Below are 22872 nucleotides of genomic sequence, written 5' to 3' on the forward strand. Positions count from 1 at the left end.
ATTGAATGTGACAGAGAAACCAAGAGAGGGAAAGACAATGAATGACAGAGTCAGAGAGGAAGAGACAGTAATTGTTATTTGTGAGTTTTCCTACCTGTCGGGGCTGCTGCTGTTCCTCTCACTGCTCTCGTAGCCACTCTCCATCCTCTGAATCAGACGTGGCTGGTGCTCCACCCCTCTCAGAGGTGGAGGGGCAGGGGGACCCATCGTCCGCCCGCTGCCCAAACACCTGGGCTGCCCTACCAGCCCAAACCCCGCCTCCAACTCCCCAACCTCCCTCCCTTCTACCTCTTGCTGCCCAGGCTGTGTGGGTGGAGCGGGTCCCGCCAAGGGGAAGAAGTCCTGGGGCTCCGGAGGGAGAGAGGGACCAGGCAGGGTGTTGTAGCCCAGAGAGGAGCCTCTCGGTCGGGTGAAGATGCTGTCGATGTTCAGGGCCTCTCTCCTGGGCCTCCAGGTTGGCCTGTAGCGGCCTCCAGAAGAACTACAAAAGCAAGGGAGGAAGATGTTACACGGGATGTTACATGACAGCACGAGTGGTATGATATCGTATCCAAATACAAGTTGCATTACTGGTGAAAACTACTCAAAAGGTGCAAATGTATCTCTGAGTGAAATCTCAAAAAAAGTAAAAATACATGACCTATAAAAACAACTTAATTATAGTTCAGTCAGTCCACTCACATGGAGCTTTTAACCATTTATTCCACCAACAATACTGCAGTGTGGCTCTGCTCATGTGATGCTCTGGAGCAAATCTCTTGATACTTTTAAGGTACATTTTGTTGATAATATTTTTTACTTTAATTTATGTAGGATTTTGAGTGCAGGACATATATTTACTAGGGCTGTCAATCAATTAAAATATTTATCGCTAATGAATCGCACATTTTTTATCTGTTCAAAATGTACCTTAAAGGGAGATTTGTCAAGTATTTAATACTCTTATCAACATGGGAGTTGGCAAATATACTGCTTTATGCAAATGTATGTTTATATTTATTATTGAAAATCGATTAACAACACAAAACAATGACAAATATTGTCCAGAAACCCTCACAGGTACACAGGTAGCATAAAAAAATATGCTCAAATCATAACATGGAAAACTGCAGCCCAGCAGGCAACAACAGCTGTCAGTGTGTCAGTGTGCTGACTTGACTATGACTTGCCTTAAACTGCATGTGATTATCATAAAGTGGGCATGTCTGTAGAGGGGAGACTCGTGGGTACCCATAGAACCCATTTCCATTCACATATCTTGAGGTCAGAGGTCAAGGGACCTCTTTGAAAATGGCCATGCCAGTTTTTCCTCGCCAAAAGTTTGTGTAAATTTGGAGCGTTATTTACTACTTCCCGACAAGCTAGCGTGATGGTTTGTACCAGTGGATTCCTTAGGTTTTCTAGTTTGATATGATGCCAGTATCTTCACTCTAGCTTTAAAACTGAGCGCGCTACAACCTCCAAAATATTGATTGTGTTAAAGAAATTAGGGTCATTAAAATGATTTTGTGTTAGTGCGTTATTGTGGCGTTAACTTTGACAGCGTTTGAATGTGAATTGAAAGGCAGGCTGTCTAACGTCGATGTGTTTAGGTGTGTATCAGCGGTGCAGTACCTGGACTTGCTCTCACTGCTGGTGCTTTCATCCTCCCAGTGGGGCCCCCCGACCCCGCCCTCACAGCCCCCAACCCCTGACGAAGAGGAGGAGGACAGGGGACGAGAGGAGGAGGAGGAAGAGGTGAGTGGCCGGCGGGAGGAGAGGAGGAAGACGGCCGTCTCCTTGTACTCCTGCAGAGGAGGAGAGGGAGGGCGGGGAGGACCCTCCACTGCTGACTCTGAATGTGGGGAGAGAAAAGAGAGAAAACAGTGAATCCAATAATATTTTTATTCATCCCACAGGGGGGGCAATTATGTAGCGCAAATAAATATGAGAATAACCACTAACAAGGCGTATAACCTGAAGACTCTGCAGTGATGAAGCACAAAGAACTCATTACCACTGTTTGCTCTGACTTGTGCCTAGAACAAGTACCGCAGTTTAGTACTTTCTCTGAAAACACTGCAGTCACTGGTGTATTTGCAGTTGTTTCGAAGCTGTCAAGGTGTTTTGACTGAAGGTGCAGCTGTACGAGTATAAATAACTTGTAACTTTGCCTCCAAACTCGAATGCGGTATTACCTCCGGCGTCGGCACCGTGCGGCGGTGTGCCGATGTCGTAATTACAGACCACTGTGGTCTGGGATTCGCTGGAGAGGTGGCTGCCCGTGGACTGGTGGAGGGATCGGTTGCGGGAGGCGCGGTGACTCGAGCTGTCCGTCGACGAGTCGGTGCGAGTGTCGCTGGATATGGACGGCTCCCGACCTGAGAGGGAACAAGAGACAGAGAGTTAAATCCTGCATCTCCTTATGTTTTTACAATCAAAATAACTTCAGGCTCTGCGGTATACAGAAGCAGAAGTCGGATTATAGGGTTGAAGGTCAGAGCTTTAAAGCTGTAACCTCCCGCCCCCCCCGATGATAAACACTGAGTAATCTGATCCGTAGCAGAGTGTGTCATCCTTGCTGTACCAGAGTCTTCGCTGTCGTAACCAGCTTTGCTGCTGCAGTGCTGGAGCTCCAGCTGCGGGTTGGAGCTGGTACAGGGGTTGGGGCTCTCCTGCAGTATCACCGGCGTCCCACGGGGGTCAGCGTAGAGCAGCAGCAGGGGCTGATAGTGGCCTTTGATACAGCGAGACACCACGTCCTTCCACTTAGGGCCGATCTGGAGGTGCAGCAGGGCAACACACACACACACACACACACATACATATAAACCCACACACAATGACAAAGTAAATCTATCCGTATTAAGATATAACATTACGCATATTCCACCAAAACTGGAAGGTCAAACACACGTTGTGCTGCTGTGTGTCCTTATTGATATCATATTATCACACTTTTCCATTACCCAATATGACCTGTGACTGATACAAATGTCAAGGACTTCACTTTATATCACACTTTTGACAATCCCGGCTTCCCTCGATGCGGTCACCACAAAATGCATTTTCCAGCCTTTATGGAGGATAACTCATGCTTTAACCATGATTGCTTTACAACATAAGATCAGTTCCAGCATTTAAGATTAAAACAAAGACAGGGGATTAAACCTTAAACACATAATCAATCTCAAACCGCCCCCGCTGACCATGCAGCACTTGAACTCACATACAGCGTAGTTCTCATCACTGCCGCTCTCAATTGGAGATGCAGCAGATACTGTACAGCACTGCACACCCTCCCCGCGTTGCAGCGTTGCAGCATGCAGACTCCGAACTGTGTCTCACCTCTTTGACGTGGGCGTCGTCGAAGTACATCCACTTGCGTATCTTGGTCTGGAAGAAGAAGGTGGAGTAGTGCTTGCCGTAGTAGCACACCATGCCCACCAAGTAGAGCTCCGCCTGGCGAGCCCTCTCCTCTGTCACACGGTAGAACAACTACAGAGAGAGAGAGAGAGAGAGAGAGAGAAGGAGAGAGGGGAGGGAGGGGGAGGAGACAGGGAGGGATGCAGGGAAGAGAGGGAGAGGTGTGCAGTAGGGGGGGGAGATAGAGATAGGGGACTTAATGTGAATACAGGCACATTTTTGCTCACCTAGTATATACAGTATGCTGTATGCAGTAATCCTCCACACACTGCCTTTGCTCAAACTCCTCACTTTCCTCTCATTGTATACTGCACATACTGTACAGTGATACATATATTTACTGCAGCTTTCCATGCAGAAATGATGCACAGATCTCACATTAATACTACTGCTATTAGCACACAGATCAATGCAATTAAAGTACTGCAGGTGTTGGTAAGTACATAATGGCTGTCCACTGCTAATCACGCACACTAATAGGGCTGTGTATTTGCAAGAATCTGGCGATACAATACATGACACAGGGGTAACGATTCAACATATTGCGATACTGTAAGCAAGGCGATATATTGTTTTCAAATATAATTTGAGGAAAACGGTCATAGTAAGACACCACCATTTGTATAAAATCTGAGTAAAAAAATGGCTCTTATGGGGGCTAACATCATTGCACATGAATACAATTGGTCTCATTGGATCCACAAGAGTCTCTTTGCACTTCACTGTGTTACCCAATTTATGCAATTCTACGACTGTTTAGGGACCCCAGTATCCAGAAATATTCAAATACACCATTTTTAGAATAGGTGAAAAATAACACATTTGAACTGCATTCAAAAAACTGGATGGGATTATCATAAAGTGGGCATGTCTGTAAAGGGGAGACTCCTGGGTACCCATATTGAACACATTTTCCGTCACATATATTTAAGTCGGAGGTCAAGGTTTTGAAAATGGCCATGCCAGTTTTTCCTCGCCAAAGTTTTTGCGTAACTTTGGAGTGTTATTTAGCCTCCTACATGCAAGTAAGATATGGTTGGTAGCAATGGATGCAGAAAGACAGAATAGCGGTCTGGATTTTTAAGAGGTTCATTAAAAATCGATCCTTATATTTGAAAAGTTGGAACCAGCAAGTGTTCAGCAATTCTGCTTGATAATTGACATGATGAAGATAATCTATTTATTGTAACAGACATCATTTTTGTTTCAGCACTAAAATGATCTAATCTTAGGCAGAGAAAGAACATAAAAGAGTAAGAGGGAAGCCGAAAAGAGAGAAAGCAGATGCAGAAGACAGACAAAGAGAGAGAAAGTGAAAGCAGTGGAGGAGGAGGAGGGGTAAAGGAGGCAGATGGATTCACTTTCTCTGATTTGAACGACTAAACAAAAGCAAAGAATGCGATAGATTGTGCCTCCGATTCGTATCTGACAACTGGCTTCATCTCACAACGGATGAAAACGAGGAGAAACAGCAGCAGGCGGAGACAGAAGATAGAGGAAAAGGACTTGACTCACTGTAACACATAGTCATATCCACTGATCCATTATTCATGGATACCGCTTCAGAATGCGACTGGAGATGTTACGGTGGCATTAAAATGCATCAGTATTACTCAGTCATGACACGGAGAATCAGGGGTTGAACACGTGCGAGGTGTGAAAGCAGCTGCAGCTATATGAGAATAACGGAAGTCAGGTGGTCCAGTGTGTTATAATTTGTTGTTTTTCAGAGTGAGCTGGAACGGGATTGGGTTACTGGTCTCTACAGCATGCACATATTTGGATTCTGTATTTGTGTGTTGCACATTTAGTGTGTCTTTGAGAGTACATGCGTGTCCTTGCATGTGTTCATGTCAGACTGTTGGCGCATCAGTGTGTTTTTTCTTTCTAACATCCAGCAGGGGGCGACTCCTCTGGTTGCAAAAAGAAGTCTGATTGTATAGAAGTCTATGAGAAAATGAGCCTACTTCTCACTTGGTTACCTCAGTAAACATTGTAAACATGAGTTTATGGTCTCAATCGCTAGTTTCAAGTCTTCTTCAATACAGCATGATGTTCATTTAGTAAATTATGGTCCCATTTAGAGTCAGATAGACCATAAAGCAGGGTATGCTTTAGGGCGGGGCTACCTTGTGATTAACAGGTCGCTACCACGGCGTTGTCCGGTCTGGGAGTTCGTCTTACAACTTTAACCCTTTCACAGTGTGTTTTCAGTTCATTAACGTTAATGGTAACATTTTGGTCGCCTAAAAATGTCTTATTCAGTGTTCAGTTGTACTTAGCTCCATCCTCTCGTGTCACTTCTGGTTGCAAAAAAACAAGATGGGGACGGCCAAAAACGCCAAACTTGAGTCGTCAAAATCGCAGTCCACAAACCAATGGGTGACGTCACGGTGACTACGTCCGCTTCTTACATACAGTTTACGGTTTAACACTGTTACCATCATAGATTGGCATGTGAACATTACGTTATTAGCACAAAACAAAAAAGTAGTTTTTCACGTATTTGGACCATTGGACCATTTTTATTTGGCCTGATGGTGGCGCTAGATTAAAAGTCAGAGGATCCACAAAGTCAGTAGGATTCATCCTCTGGAAACCGTGAATATTTGTACCAAATTTTAAGGCAATCCATCCAATATTTGTTGCAATATTTCAATCTGGACCAAAGTGGTGGACCAAAGTGGTGAACCACACAACTTCTGCCACTAGAGAAGCTGAAAATCTGGCACATCCATGAGCTTCATGAGGAACTGAGGGTGCAATCACCATCACAAACATCCAATTGGTACAGTGTGTACCAATGGGCACCTCTGGCTCATCGGTACACACTGTATAAAAAGCTCCTTTAGAGTGTCTGTATTTATGTCTGCATTTGGGGCGTTCGTGCTTGGCTGCTCACATAGGCATACATAACGTATGCTAATGTGCTGTAATGACCGTATAATGTGTGTGTTGATCCCCTTACATCTCCCAGACGCAGGCAGGTCCCCAGGCTGTGTATGACGTCCTCCGCCAGATCCGAGTGGTCCGAGTCCCACACCAGCCCGATGGACACGATCTCCGGCGAGTTCATCAGCACCCGGCGGATACGCAACACCTCCCCGCAGTTACTCTGTGATGGAGGGAGAGGACAGGAAGTGATCAAACAGGTTTATTCATCCTCCTGTGTGCATCGCTAAAAAACCATCCCTTTATTTGGCAGCGACGAACACACGAGCCTGCGTGCAGATACACGCACGGATAAACTGAACAGTGGGAGAATGAGGGGCAGAGATAAAAGAGGTGATTGTAAGAGAGAGCGACAGAGGAAGAAGCGCTGTGCTGAGTTGTATTTGTCTCTTGAGCCTTCTGTTGAGTTCAGAACCGTGTGTTCTGAATCCTTCCTTTGAGTCATGACCCACCGCAGAGCCGGTGCGCACACACACACACACATGCGCACACACGAGCATGCACGCAGCGCTGGCAGAGCGGGCTCGGAAACAGCCTGAGAACACCCCGGCAACCAGACACTTTGCCAAATACAACACTCGCACACACACACACACATATGCACAAACACACACACACACAGAGAGCTCTCCCTTTGTGGGCGGCGTGCTGTCTTGCGCTGGCACCAGAGATGGCAGGAAGGTACTTTGCCAGGGTGTGCTTCTAAATTCTCAGAGAGGGACACAAACACAAGCCGGGGAGCAGCAGCCAAACAGCACAGCACCGAGACACAGAGGCGATCTGTTAGCTCAAGACGCATCGACGGGGACACACGGCCTCAGTTAGCGCTCTGTGCTGCCTCACCGCCGGGAACAGCCGCTGACAACATCATTCATCAAATGATCGTACAAACAGATTCGCTCTGCTTCATAATGCAACATTGATCGGTGCAGTCTCATCTCTGAATGTTATATGCAAAGATTTTCTTTTATTTCTCTCGTCTTTGTTGCTGTGGCTATGCAGACCTTTCCAGGAGAGAGTGAGTTATATAATAGTGCTGCTGGTCAAAGGATACTGGAGGTTTGCAGAATGCTGATCGCGGCTGATTCTTCACAGCAAAAATGAAACAACTTTAGGGAAATGTTTTTGCTTCCTCACGACTCAATACAGCACTGAAATAAAGAGACAATCTCACTTTTATTAATGCGGTGACCGCTGAGGAGGCAGATGTGGGATTGGTGAAAAGCAAAAGCACCACACATCTATACTGAGGTGGAAAGTTACTGAGTTCCTTCAAAGGATAATCACGGTTGTTTTTGTAGTTTTGTCCATCAGTCATGTTAACTTTGTACTCCCACAGTTATTGCTGGGATTTGGGAAAGCTGCAACATGGCTACATCAAAGTCTGATGGGGCAGTCAGTTGATGAGACAGTCTGTAAGCAAGCCAACAGTTTAGCCAGATTCTCTAAACCAATTTATTTGGAGGAAAGAAAACGAAAGTCACCTGATATGCAGTTTTGGTTTGTTTTCTCTTCCAAATAGATTTGGCTAACCTGCTCAAAGTGGGCCGGTACGCATCTGTACGCAGAACCGGCACTTTTTATTTTTTAAATTTCATGAAACTTTACAGTCACAAACTAGAGACCTAGAGCATTCAGAGGATGGATGGCTTCCCTAGGTAGATTGATAATAAGGGGGTTTCTGAGCAGTTTACACAACAGAAGTCCTCGCCGTCCAATCGCTGAAAAATGCAATTCTTGCGGAAATCTCCAACTGTCAAAATTGAATGATACCAAATCACAGCATGGCTTTTTCTATGGTGTTCATCAAGGTCTTGGTGTCTTAATGTAGTATTTTGGAGGGATTATTGATAATTTTTTTATCAATTCTTGAGTGGTAAAACATGGTTACAATCAGTGCTGAGCTGCATCTCAAATTAATCTTCAGGTTCCCAGCTTTCAGATGATGTACACCATTTTTGAAATTGCTACTTTGAAGGTGGTAAAAGATCTGAAAACTGCAGCATCTATATATTCGATTAATTAAATTTAGCTCGTTTTAAATAACCAAAAATGGTGTATCCAGAACTCGGCTTCAGTTTCCTCTGTCAACTCTTTGGCACCAAGCAAACACGCTCTCCTATCTCCAGTCTGGCACCTACAGTATCTCCCAGCAGCCTCGCTCCCATCCAAATACCATCACTTTGTTTGAGCAAAGCCCGACGTGGTATTAACAAAAGATCAGCGCTGCGAGTGATGGAAGATAAACAGAGGCAGGTTCGTGTGACTCCCGCAGGACTGCGCACACAACGTCAGCGTTTGGGCCGTGGCTAAGCTAACGGTGTGTGTTGGGTTAGTGTAGCTGCAGCGGCGGTGTGACGAGAGGGGGAAGCTGAGGAGGCTCTTTGTGCGGACTCGTTGGCCGAGAGCGGGGCCGAGCTGGATCTATTCAGCAGCAGTACTTTCCCATGTGGCAGCACAACACACAACCCTGCAGAACAAAGGCATCATACTCTCTATCTCACTGTAATCTCTCTTCAACACAGCAGACTATATATTTGAGGCTTTTTTTTACTACTTTTCATCTAAAAATACTCAAATTTTTTTAGACTGAGTATTTTAAAATGATTGTTTCCTGCACAACCAAATGTTCTTTTGTTTCCTTCCGCAAGACGACGACGATCATTATGTTTTACTGTAAAAGAGGTCGATGAAGAGAAGTCGGAAAATGCTTCCGGTGATAGAAAGTGAAGAGAGAAATGGGAAGAAAATGCAAATGAGATGCTGATTATGTAACATAGACCCACCAAGAAGGAAGGGGGGGAAAACAAGCAAGAAATTATGAAACAGCCAAAGTGGTTACGCTGCGAATTATATTTTTAAACGCTGATTTTCACCCTGCTTTTCGCATCATTGTTGAGGTCTTTTTTCCCCTTTCTTTTGATATCAGAAAAAAGAAAATGCTGATTTTGGATTACATTAAAAGAAAGAAAATTAACATGGAAAGGGGACAAAAATTAATATTTAAAGCACAGTTTATGTTTTGCACACTCTTGTTTCTGAAGTTCTGAAGTTAAAGACGCTAAATGCGAGATTGGGAGCATTTCTGTTGCCTCCGCACGGCTCTCAACATGGCGACAGCCACTTTACAGAGCAAATAGTTGTTTGATGCTATATAAATGCTCTGGATATCGTATAGAGAACCTTCAACAGTATCAAGTTGCTGAGTGCTGTGTGCACATTGAAGTGTGTGTCCATATGTTATGTGTGTTGTGTGTGTGTGTGCTCTCACAGGGCAGTTGCGCAGGTCTCCCATGTTGCTGGCGTTGCGGAGCAGTTCTCCAAACATGTCCGGCGTGGGTTTGTCTCTGCACTCCAGCATCCTCACCGCCTGGTTACTGCAGCATTGGACACACACACAAAACAACAAAATGATGCACGCACGTGAATGTGTATGCTTCCCAGGATGAAAGCTTTTGAGAACAGAAGAAAACATCTATTGTGAAGCCTGAATGTGAGTTGTGGCCGCCAGAAACATTGTTTCCATTCTTTAAACTTGTTAAGCGTGTCTGTTTCGTGGTACTGTACAGCAATTTGCAGGCAATTGTTTCATTTCCTCTGGTATTTGTGGCTGAAAATCTGTCGAAAATCTATTAATTCTGCAGTGTGTTGTTTATCTGGCCTTGTGTAGTGCTTAGGCAACCATTCACACACACCGACTCTGAGTCAGTCCCGCGGGCTTTTTCCTCATCTGCTTTAATAAAGAAAATAAAATGAAGGAAAAAGAAAAGGAAATCTAGATTATACAATCATTAAGGCTGTGAAAAAGATTCTGAATCCTGTGTGACGGATTACGATCTTTGACCTTCCTAAAGTGGTCGTGCTAAAAGACAATTTCCCCACAGGGAGCAATAACAGTAGAGAAACATTATTATTGTTATTAAAGGAGAATATAAGTAGCATAATTTGATGAAAAAAGACTTTACTTGTGGAACAAAGCTGTATATTAGAGGCAATCTCCTTCAGCAAGGCTTAAAGCGGCAGTAGGCAGAATGTTTTTGGCATTATTGGGCAAAAATCCCATTATAACCTTCAGCATATTGTGGTTCAAGTGTTGAGAGAAAACTAGACTTCTGCACCTCCTCATGGCTCTGTTTTCAGGCCCGTGAAGGGAGACTTTGGCCAATCACAGGTCATTTCAGAGAGATAGCATTTCTATTGGCTGTGCTCTGGCTGGTGGGCGGTGCTTAGCATTTCCTCAGCAGATCTCAACATGGCTGCCGGGTCACAAACTTTCTCATTTCATAGCTAAACAGTAAACTACAAGATGTTTCTGAAAACATTTGAGGCGAGAAATAGGCATTAACGTAACAGAATATTGATTCATATTTGATCAGCGCTGCCTAGTTTGACCGTTTGATCGGAGTTCGCGAGTGATTGACAGCTGCTCAGAGACAGCAGACTCCAGCTCGGCTCTGATTGGTTGTTTTCCTCCAGCCTGTGAAATCTTGCAGATGCCGTTAGGAGCACCGGAGGACACAGAGGCACATGATTATTTTCAGATTACCTGTCTCATGCACTACTGTCAGGATATAGTGACCGATAAAAATAACTTTTTTTAATCATATTTGCTCCATTTCTACCCACTGCAGCTTTAAATCAACAACACTTTAATACTGAGCTTTATTTATCCCTTATAAGTACGATTGTCCTCTGAAGGACAAACTCATATGTACGTTATTATCATCTGTGAATACCAAACGGACTCGGTGCCATGTATGGGATTATGTGTGCAAAGAATGAATCAGCATTGTTTTTTCTTCTGGTGAAGTATTCCTTTAAGAATTTTTAAAAACCATCCAAATCTCTCTCTTCCTCCCCCCCTCTCCTCACCCCTTCCATTAGCCGGAAATTAACTCAACCTCTTCTATACTCTCACTCCATTTCAATCCCTCCTCGCTCGGCCTCTCCTCTTCAGATGCCCAGGAAGATGCGAGGCCAAGAACGCCGAGAAAAAAAACCACACCATCTTCTGTTTACTTCTGTTTGAATTGTGCTTGAACCAGAATCGTGTTTGTCTTTTTGGTTGCCCTCTGATTATATTATTACTCATGTTGACTTTTGCATATTTGGCGACTGTAAACAACAGGCTCCACTAAGGGTAAAAATAGCTCGGCAGTGCTAACAGGCACAAACACAGAGCTGTGGCACCGCTGTGCCCCACGACTACCTCGACACACAGTGTTTATTTGTACTTTTGCCCCCCTCATTCATCCCTCTATTTCCTCCGCCGTGTTCCATTTCCAAAAGGGATATGGAGCGATATATCCTCTTATTTCCCCTCCCGTTCGCAGCCTCTCCGACCCACTGTTCCACTTATAGATTTATGTCGCCCCCTGGGTCTACTGAATCAAACAGCTGATTGATTACTTCCCCTCTTCCTTATTTCATTGACTCGGAGCGTGCGCAAGTTTTTTGTGCAACGGCTCTGAGGATATCCTGTGTGTGCATTTACCTGCGCTGACATCTACCTGAACATGCGACATTATGCGCAAGCTCACCTGCTCTTGCATATGCATGAACGTACACGTATGTGTGTGTGTGCATAATGTCTGTGTGCTCACAGTTCAGTGTTCAGCAGGGACCCGTGCAGGGAAGAAGAGAACACGCTGTACCTTCCTTTACTGCCACCCAGCCTCAGCTTGCTGCCAGATTTACTGCAGTGTGTGTGTGTGTGTGTGTGTGTGTGTATGTGTAGGCGTGTGTCTGGTCTTACCAGAGGGATGTAGTGGAGATGTAATGAACCATCTGAATGAAGGGCAAGGGGTCCGATGTGGCGCCACAGCTGTTACACACACACTGCAAACACAAATACATCCTCAGATTCATCGCCGGACATTGTGTTCTTTAAAATGCCTTTTTCTTTATTTAAAGCCCCCAAAAGTGAACCATGTAACGGCTCTTTAAAAGTGAGAGAACAACGTCCTACCTGTTCGAACAGAGTCATGGCAAACTTCTGGTGTGGTATGCAGTGTTTGGCTGTGCAGATGTCCTCTCGACTCTCCGCGCTGATGTGGAAGTGGATACGCATCAGGAGGTTCTCCTGAGACACAAAATGGATGTCAATTTAATGTGTGTGTGGTTAGTTGGCATATGTGCTTGTTTATATTGTATACATATGTACAGTGTGTGTGTGTGTGTGTGTGTGTGTGTGTTTGATCGTTCCTCTCTGTTGGTGCTCCTGTTAATCTGACCGTGGGAGCAGCATCTATATTTCATAAGAAGCCGACGGATTCCCTGACTGAACACATTTACTACCAATCGATCAGACAGCGCCGACCATGCACACACATAAAACACACACACCCACACACACACAGTGGAGGTCTTTAAGTCAGAAAGAAAGAGGCAGAGAAAGTGGTGGAGAGAAAGCAACAGGAAGGGCTGGAGAGAGGAAGACGATGAGGGGGTGTGAAGACGTTACAGTAATAAAACTGTGACTAATGACTTTTTATCTTCTTGATTTTCCCTCCTTCAATTAATGATAAGGTTTATTCCAAAACAAGACACACCTGCCATATGATAAAAGAGCATGACGTAATTTTTTATATAGTTAAGTCTGTTGCACAGGTCATTGTAATTGTGTGGTTAAAGTTACTGTTAGGAACTTTTAACTGGTTATGAAACCGTCTCAATTCAATACTGATGCCTCTAAATGACCTACATAAGTAAACAAGACCATCAGCGAGAAGTTTGGCTATTTCTACATATTGTCAATGCTCGTCACCGGGTCCCTTTCCATGCGAAATCAGATGAAATCATGCAGGTTCACCAGAAACTCAATCAGCTCAGACTCCAGCGGGGCCTCCGGCAGCGACCAGCCAGCCACGGACAGATCCGGCTTCGCCTTCAAACTGTCCCCGCCGGGGACACCACGCTGCTGGAGGCCCAGGCCGTATTGCTGGGACCACTGGAGGGAAGGTAGGCACGGGCGAACCAGAACCATAGCTGCGCGGGGCAGACTGTCAAACCCTGCTGCTGCAGTAAAATTAGATGTTTTCTAAAGGGACTCTGGTTCTCAGAAACACTACCGGTTTTGTCCACAGGGACCGCCAAAATCAACACAAAATTAAAGTAAAAATTACCTTATTTAGGAAAAAATATGAACGGTAGTCAACGGCGAGAGACAAATATTTTTTTTTCATCCTATTTGAATTGCGCCATAAATCACACATGATGTTTGAAGAAAGTCGCAGTTTGTTGTCAAACTATTTAAGTATAAGAAAATACGTAATTAGAAAGCCTACACATCCAAAAGTCGCGTAAGTGACGTCTCTCTCTGAAGCTACGATGCCTGTGTGTTTCGTACTGGGATGGACTCACACCAACAACGGGTCTCGCTTGTTTTTTCTCCTCCCGGCTGATAAAAAGACCAGGAGTCGCTGGATAAAACACACCAGATAAGATAACGTTTCATTTGTGTGTGGAACACAGCAAAGTTAACTAGCACTAGCTATGAAAACCTACAACAAACTGCGACTTTCTTGACTTGCAAAATAATCTTTTAAATTGATAAACATATGTGTGATTCATGGTGCAATTCAAACGGGATCAAAAAAATATTAATCTCTCGCCGTTGACTACTGTACATGTTTTTTCTGAAATAAGGTCCCATGAGGGAAGTCCCTCCACCGGAAGGGGAGGGACTTGGCCTCTCTATACAGTTTAATAAACCAACAAACACAGATTGCAGCCTCACAAACACACTGAGTCAAAACACAAAAGTTGAGCATTATACGCTTGGCAAAAATCCTGTTTCTTTGAGGCTGCTGTACTAGATATCCCCTGCAGATTTCTGACTGCAGTGAAGATAGGACACTCACTCAGATAAGCCTTTAGGCAACCCCTCACCTCTCCCATGTGTGTGCGTGTGTGTGGCCATGTGGTGTCTCAGACTCACGAAGCACTCGGCAGCGTCGTCCATGATACCCAGCTGGAAGCGTTGTTCGTCTTGGAAAGTCTTGGCCAGAGCGCTCCGCAGTGCATCTGATGGCAGCACACGCTCGCTGCTGAACTGGAACTGAGCAAAGATACTCTGCAAACACACACATACAGAAAGGTATTAATTCTTTATTTCACTGCTACAAATAAACACTCTGCCATAAATGCTTTTCCTGAAAGACGCTGTTGGAGTCCATGCCCACATGTATATATTTATGTGTTTGTGTATTTTCTTCTCTCAGACTGAAACAAATCTCTCTAAAAACATTTCTGCTGTAAGTCGGCACCGTGTTCTGTCAGCTGACCCATAAAACAGAACCGGTGGAACTAGTTGTCAACTTGTCAGGAACCAAAGTGCTGCACAACAAACCCAGACCGGACTGAAACAAACGCCACGGCCGAGCATCACAGCACAGCTGGCCTCGATATCAGACCGTATCAATAATAGATGGCATTTGTAGTGCACTTTTCTCAGACAAAAAACAGCTCTCAGAGTGCTTTGTAGCAGTAAAATAGAAACCAAATCAAACTGTTGCAGGGGGGCTCGGCGAGAAAGCTAGGCCACTGAAGTGTGTTTTGAGGGCAGCGTTCAGAGCTTGAAGAGGAGGATCAGTCAGCTGTTTTACACGGTTTGCAACCATGCAGGTCCAGACGATTGAGAGAGCGATACAGCAATTCAGCGTGCCCCTAATACTGCTGCTTCATTTGTATGTGTAGGAGCGAGCGTTATTATAATTACCCTGACAAGGAGATTAGGATTTTGGTCCTATTTGTTTCTCCTATTAGTAAACAGGATATCTCAAAAACTACATGACACACGTGTCTGAAATTTGGTTTATCATTAATCCGCACTAATTGCTTGTTGGAGTGAATAAATCCACCATGTGCTTATTTATAAAGCATTTCACATTTCAGCTCATATCTCCAAAACTGGTTCCCAACGTTATTGGCTTGTGGGTTCATTAAAATAAAACAATGTCTACTGGATAACCTTCGACACAGGTGTGAGAAGCTTTGAGTTTTCACCTCTAAATTTCTCAGATTGTGTCTGAAGAGGTAAAACTATCAACAAAAAAACGATTATGTGGTTCCCCTGTGGTTTAAGACGCCAACAAACCATAAACAGCAACGTCCCTGGCTCTAGTCCGACTAGGGACCTTTGTTGCATTTCGATCCCCCCAAAAAAAACACAACGATTCTTAGTTTCAGGTGATTATACACTAATGAAAACATAGTTATGAATATCATATTCCATTTTTGCTGATAGGTCCCCCAAAATGTTACACACTGTTCCTTTAATTATCTTTCAACCCGTCCGATTTCAGTTTTTGATCCACTGGAGAGGTTCCTACCTTCCGGTTGGGAATCACTGTCCTAAAATGTGAGCAGTAGAAGCAACATTTTCAAAATTACAGATTTTATACAATTGTCATCAAATTAGGTACATTATATATTTAGATGATGACTTGAAGCCTTTTTGCCTTAAAAGCATTGTGCAATTAGAACTAAATTTGTTTGAGAGGTGCAAATATTTACTGCAAGCTATATGTAATTCTGCACAATTCATCCTTATACGAAGGCCTAATATCCCTGCACAGGATTTAGATTTTCTCCAAAACAACATTACGTCGCCCATTGGTTTGTGGACTGCTGTTCTGAAGCCTTGAGTTCAACATTTTGGCCGTCACCATTTTGGCTTTTTGCAACCAGAAGTGACACAAGAGGGTGGAGCTATGTACAACCAGACTTCTTTTTGCAACCAGAGGAGTCGCCCCCTGCTGGCTACTAGAAAGAATGCAAGTTCAAGGCCCTTCCACATTGGCTTCACTTTTCAGACACGGAGTTGCCCACTGAGTTTGACCTGTTATTTAAATGACACATTTAGATTGTTGTGTTACCTTGGTATGAGGTATGTGCTCTCTGAGTACTTTCTAGGTATCACTTTTGTCATAAATAGTGGCAGTAGTTGCATTAATAGAAGTAGTAATAGTAGTTTTAGTCGTACTAGTAGTTGGAAATTACTCTGTGGCTCATGTGGGGTGATATATATTAATCTGTGCTATAAATGCGGTAAACATGAGTACAAAAAGTAGCGTTCAGTTCAAGCAGAGCCAGTGAGAGTAACCGAGTCTGGACTTAAGGGAGCTGCAGACGTCTGAAGAGGGACAGATAGAAGCATGGATAACTTTCTCCAGATTGCCAATGGATAAAAATGACCTAATTTTTTTGTTGGTTAAAAAAATTCTCAGCTTGAAAAAGCCAAAAACCAAGCGACTATTTTTGACCCACACCAAAACAGAAATAAACACGAGTCAGCGTGACGTGTCGGAGCAGTGGTTGGTGCTCTGCTGGTTTTCTGTCCCAGCGGTAATTCAATCACTGATTAGATGGCTGGACTGAAAAGCAGCAGGTGCTCTGAGTCCTGAAGACTGACAGAAGAGACAGAAAGATATTCTAACACAGTTCATCAGCAGCACAGATGTGCCATCTGTTTGTATCCACACTGGTTCCATCAAGCACAACGCTTCAAATGTAAATACATCTTTGATATGAGCAAGAATTACTAGTTTGTAGTCTTTTAATCACATATTGATTAATGGATCTATTGCCTGAATTAATGTGTGATAAACATACAGTATGAAAAGACATTTATTTTTGTCGCTCACAAGCAAGCAATGGAAGCAGCTCACTGAACAAGCAATGAAGGAAACGGTGCATTTTGACATGTTTCAGTGAAAACATGAACATTTGGGTGAGAGAAGCAGCTGCAGGAGTGATGTGAGGAATATATATGGATGTTGTAAAACTTTTTCCACCATTAAAACATTTCAACTTTTAATTAATAGCAACCGACGTGAATTCAAGCCGACCACAAGCCGCTACTCTTTATGACATTATGACAAGTTTGAAAAAAAAAGTAAAAAAGCATTAAAATTGATGCTGCAGAACCCACATTCTTCCTCCTTGTCAACCCCTGGCGCCTACATTCCCCACAATGCAATTCAACCGCAGACAGTTCAGTCTGATATTTGCGTGTGTTATGCTAGTAGCGGTTAATGTAACCTCGACCTGCCTCAAGAAGATATGAACAGAGGTCTGGTTAAGATCACTTCTTTCTCCACACATCCAGATTTTTTTTTCGTTTTCAAACTTAATTTATCAGGCAGTTGATCAGATTTCTCGCAGCTCCCTCTGGAGCCAGAAGAGGCTTTATACAACATTATTACACGGCTTTGTTGAATACTCGATTCTGATTGGTCAATCACTACGTTTTACGTTGCTATGGACACAGTTCTTATGTTGGCGGATCGTTGTGTGTCAAATAATTGATTTCTTAAGTAAGTAGCCGTGTAATAAGCGGTATAATGTACAGCTAGCAGGTCATTGTTGTGAAATAAACCCCTTCTGCCTCATTGCCCTGTCGGGGTTTATTTCACATCAATGACTGGCTTGCTGTACATTATCCCTTACTTATTCACGTATGCAGTAGTACTCCCCTAAACCTGTGAACAGACTTTCATGTTGTAAAATTGGTGGAGTTCCCCTTTAAGGCATAATGCACTTAACCAAAACCACCATCTTTCCCTAACTTAAAGTGTTTTAGGAGCCTAAACTCAACCTAGTCGCCAGGAAAAAAATGTTGGCATTGTACGTTTCTGCAAACCACAGATACTGTACATTGAATGTTGATGTTTTTACATTCAGTCAGAGCAAGTGACGTATTACAACAAGCAATGCGCAGAGCAAGTGACGTAGTATATCGAGCGACCGCTACTGAAAGTTACGTGGTACAATAACGAGTATAACAAGCGAGAAAGTCCACGAGTGGGAGGGGTGATGGATGGGTCAAACAAACACAGGACAGAATCGCAATACTTGTTAAATTTAAATACATATTGAATCGGTATCGTGACAGTATCGAATCGGAAGATAGGTAAAACGTCCCAGCCCTAGTGTTCAGCATAAGTTTCCATGGCGATTCATGGCGAAGTTACCTGGCTAACCCCAAATCCTGCTTCATAGTACAGGCCTCTGGAGTTGCTTCCTAGTTTTATTTCCCCTCTTTATGTCTTTGGTCATTTCCAAAATTTCAGACCCCATATTTGACATTTTTGGAAGCAAGATGGCTGTGAGCGGACGGGGAGAAAATGTTATAAAACAATGGGCTGAGAGTGTGCAAGCTGAGTGTTGGCAATGGGAAAGGTAATGCAGTCGTACTGACAGGGAGTGTGTGTGTGAGGGAGGGAGGGAGGGAGGGAGAAAGAGAAACAGAGAAAGAGAGAAGAGGAAAGAGGGACTGTGTGAGCAATAGGGTGTGTGTGTGTGTGTGTGTGTGATATGGTGGCTGTGCTGACTGCAGCAATGCGCCAAGGAGAATGGAGGGGGAATATACCCTACAGAGAGAGGGAGGGAGGGGAGGAGAGAAGGGAGGGATGAGGCAGAGTGAGTAAGAGAGGGAGGTGTGCATGCACTGGTCCAAGTGTGAAGACAGGAGCAATCTACACCGACTCCCACATTCATTCATCTTTCCCTTTTCTTCTCTCCCACTTCCTGCTCTCTCTGTTTTCCTCTTCTCTCGTCCTATTCCTCGCATGTGTGTGTGTGTGTGTGTGTTCAGGTATCTGCGTCTGTGCTTTGCTGTTGAGAGAGATAAAGTGTTGCAGTGATTTCTAGAGGGATAGCCACAGGCAGCCTCTGAACTTGTGTTTACTACGAGGGCGGGTGTCTTTATCTGCTGCAGATAAACCGACACACACAATCCCCTCCAAAATAAAAGAACCCCATAATCATCATTTATCTCTTTAGGTTCCTCAAAAATGGATGTTTGAAAAATTTAACACGCCATTAAAGTTCATTCGGTGCACGTCTCGCCCAGTTATTCGGAGACTTTTATCTGCGTCGCCGTGGGGACCGCAGCTACAAACAGACTGGAAGAACAACGTTACATCTGTTTCTGACAAAGGGGAGACGGTGACAGGACGTTTAATGAAAACTGACAGGAAAGTGTGAACGCGGTGACAATACCTTTGATTTGTACACCCGCGGCTGACTCACACACACAACACAGCCTCTCTCTGAGTGTGTGTGTGTGTGTGTGTGTGTGTGTGTGTGTGTGTGTGTGTGTGTGTGGAGTATCCCAGCGTGGTAAGGAAGATTTGTGAGCACCTCAAGGTGCATGTGTGTAGCAGCCTAACGTGTGCAGCATGCAAGCAAGATTTGTGTGCATGCGTAGGTGTGTGTGTGTGTGTGTGTGTGTGTGTGTGTAGCATCCCAGCGTGGGCTCTGCTAGCTCAGCACTTTCAGTCAGCCAATTAATTACAGAGAAGCACTGGAGACAGAACAGCGTGTAGAACACACACATCGACACTGCTACACACGCACACACACACACACACACACACACACTACTACACTACAGCACATTACACACAACACTTTCCTCCACTCAGACACATATTTGTCATCATTGATGCAACAAATGGCTGGAACAGAGCTGCATAGGGCTCGTTCATTATGATGATGTTCATCCTCCGTTTGGTTACTTTCTATCAGCAGCAGCTGCAGGAGCACAACAGTGATTCAACCTGCGGTATAAAAGCTATATTGCTACACACACTGTTTCTAAACACTTATTGTACGGCAGCTCTTTACTGGGAATAAGTGTCTGGTGCATAGTACGTGATGTGGTTTACACAATGCAGGAAGAAGAGGAAGCAACACTGCAGAGAAAAACTATTACAAGTAAAAGTCCTGCATTCAAGTGTTTAAAAGTAAACACGAAGTATGTAGAATAAATGTACTAATTGTGAAGAAGTCATTTGACAAAGGGAAAGAAAGGAATAATGATGCATTAACACATTGGTACCAACCATAGCGTGTCGGGAAGTAGTAAATAATGATCCATTTACACTAAATTTAGGCGAGGAAAAAATGTCATGGCCATTTTAAAAGGGGTCCCTTGACCTCTGACCTCCAGATATCTGAATGAAAATGTGTTCTATGGGTACCCAGAAGTCTCCCCTTTACAGACATGCTCACTTTATGATAGATCACATGCAGTTTGTGGCAAGTCATAATCAAGTCAGCACACTGACACACTGACAGCTGTTGTTGCCTGTTGGGCTTGAATTTGCCATGTTATGATTTCAGAATACTTTATGATCCTAAATTTGTGTTTCTGGACAATGTTTGTCAGTGTTTTGTGTTGTTAATTGATTTCCAGTAATAAATGTATACATACATTTGCATAAAGCAGCATATTTGCACACTCCCATGTTGATAAGAGTATTAAATACTTGACAAATGTCCCTTTAAGGTACATTTAAAAAAAATGTGTGATTAATATGCGATTAATCATGATTAAATATTTTAATCGATTGACAGCCCTACTTCATATCTATTCTATATTTAATGAAGCAGATACTTGTCTGTGTGGGATCGTTGCTTTTGTTTCTCCTTTTTTAGAAACAAGTAATGAAAAGTAGTGGTTGCAGTGGTTACATAACCCCCTGCAAGAATCTCCCCTGCTGTGTTTAATAGGAGATAGGTCTCTCTCCTACCACCAGGTATATACACAAAATAAAAGATGGAAGAAAAGAAGGGAAAACAACAAAACACATATGCAGTGTCATATGAGTTTATCTGAGGCTTTGTGTCATGTGACATGTTACTCTAGCTGTGGGATAAATACTGTCTTCTTCTGAAATGTGGTGGAGGAAATGTAGAAAGAGTCCCAAAAGGGAAACACTCAAGCAAAGTAGTTGTACCTAAGTGTGTGCACCAATTGCAGTAAATGTACTTCAGACCCGACCTCTGGTTTACATTTCTGACAAAAATGTTTGTGTATTAAGTAGGGCTGTCAATCGATTCAAATATTTAATCATGATTTATCGCTTGATTGTCCATAGTTAATTCCGATTAATCACAACTTAATCGCATATTTTTTATCTGTTCAATATGAACCGTAAGGGGAGATTTTTCAAGTATTTAATACTCTTATCAACATTTGAGTGGGCAAATATGCTGCTTTATGTAAATGTATGTATATATTTATTTCTGGAAATCAATTAACAACACAAAACAATGACAAATATTGTCTAGAAACCCTCACAGGTACTGCATTTAGCATAAAAAATATGCTCAAATCATAACATGGCAAACTGCAGCCCAACAGGCAATAACAGCTGTCAGTGTGTCAGTGTGCTGTCTTGACTATGACTTGCCCAAAACTGCATGTGATTATCATAAAGTGGGCATGTCTGTAAAGGGGAGACTTGTGGGTACCCGTAGAACGCATTTTCATTCACATATCTTGAGGTCAGAGGTCAAGGGATGTCTTTGAAAATGGCCATGACCGTTTTTCCTCACCAAAATTTAGCGTAACTTTGGAGCGTTATTGACCCTCTTTCGAGACAAGCTGGTATGACATGGTTGGTACCGATGGATTCCTAAGGTGTTTCTAGTTTCATATGATGCACATATCTTCAGCTAGCTAGCTTTAAAACTGAGCCCGCTACAACCTCCGAAAGATCAATTGTGTTAACGCATTATTATCACGTTAACTTTGGCAGCCCTAAAAAAAAAAAACTGCGATAACCACCTCGGCAGAAGAGACGAAAGAAAACAGCACCGCCGACCCAGCAGAGTAATGGGTGCTGCTTAAGTTTTACAGTAAAACCTCCATAAAGCCATTAGAGGACAAAGAGAAAGTGTTTTATTTACCTTTAAAGCGCAGAAGATACACGAGTCCTCCATGCACTTGTGTGTGGTCAGCTGTCGAAAGCTTCTGCGGAAGATGTCGAGATGCCACAGAACCTGAGAGACAAAACGCACATTTACACGGAGAAAAAAGCAACTGGATCATTTTTAATGGGATGTACTGTATATTGTAGTTAACCATAAAAAGTAATGTTTTGTTCCACTGAGGCCTTTTTGCCTTCTACTGTTCTCATGGCGTTCATCCTCTCTTCGGATGCCCTCTCTTGTTCTTTCTCTGAGCAACAGCAGTTTGTTCAAACTTTAATGTGTTTCTTGAGTCCTATGGATGAGTTGTCATCCTGTGTGTTTCACAGAGGAAAAGGACCGTCCAGGCTCTACTTGTAGTAGTTAATATTTTAACTTCCTTTATCAACTTGTGTGTTTTACATGATGCTTTTTTTTTTTTTTTTTACCAGGATCATGCTTGAGCTATAAGTATGTAAAGGAATGTACTTTTTTTTTTTTTATCCCTATGGTAAACCACAAGTTCTATTTACACATTAAAAAAGCGAACTAGATCAATGGTTCCCAAAATGGGTACCACAGCACAGTGGGGCGCCTTAAGGACAGGCCAAGAGGGCCACAAGATTAGTCCAATTCTATCTTTTTATCTTAACGTTGTAATAATGTTTCACAACATAAAATCAAGGCAATATTTACTTATATTAGCTACAACTCTCTGTCATGTTTTTGAAATAGAAAATAAGCAATAAGCATTGTAATCATCACTTTTAAAAAACCCTGTTAAATATGCAGTTATGCCGTAGCTGAGACCGG

At 43.3% G+C, this 22872-nt stretch overlaps 1 protein-coding gene across 4 annotated transcripts in view; it reads right to left on the reverse strand.

Moving 5' to 3' along the window:
• usp54b (ubiquitin specific peptidase 54b) overlaps positions 1–22872 on the reverse strand; it is a 64751-nt gene that overhangs the window by 18536 nt on the left and 23343 nt on the right. For all 4 annotated transcript variants that reach the window (XR_005204529.1, XM_037753969.1, XM_037753971.1 and 1 more), the window contains 11 exons: positions 22060–22152; positions 14297–14431; positions 12326–12439; positions 12113–12195; positions 9629–9734; positions 6374–6520; positions 3328–3477; positions 2567–2759; positions 2178–2360; positions 1615–1834; positions 95–481 (listed from right to left, as the gene is read on the reverse strand). Coding sequence is in view for 3 of the 4 variants with exons in the window: in XM_037753969.1 (XP_037609897.1) it covers positions 95–481; positions 1615–1834; positions 2178–2360; positions 2567–2759; positions 3328–3477; positions 6374–6520; positions 9629–9734; positions 12113–12195; positions 12326–12439; positions 14297–14431; positions 22060–22152 (1811 nt within the window). In the remaining variant the exon portion in view is untranslated. The remainder of the gene's footprint in view (positions 1–94; positions 482–1614; positions 1835–2177; positions 2361–2566; positions 2760–3327; positions 3478–6373; positions 6521–9628; positions 9735–12112; positions 12196–12325; positions 12440–14296; positions 14432–22059; positions 22153–22872) is intronic.

Source organism: Sebastes umbrosus, chromosome 20 (assembly GCF_015220745.1).
Source record: "Sebastes umbrosus isolate fSebUmb1 chromosome 20, fSebUmb1.pri, whole genome shotgun sequence".
Lineage (NCBI taxonomy): Eukaryota > Metazoa > Chordata > Actinopteri > Perciformes > Sebastidae > Sebastes > Sebastes umbrosus.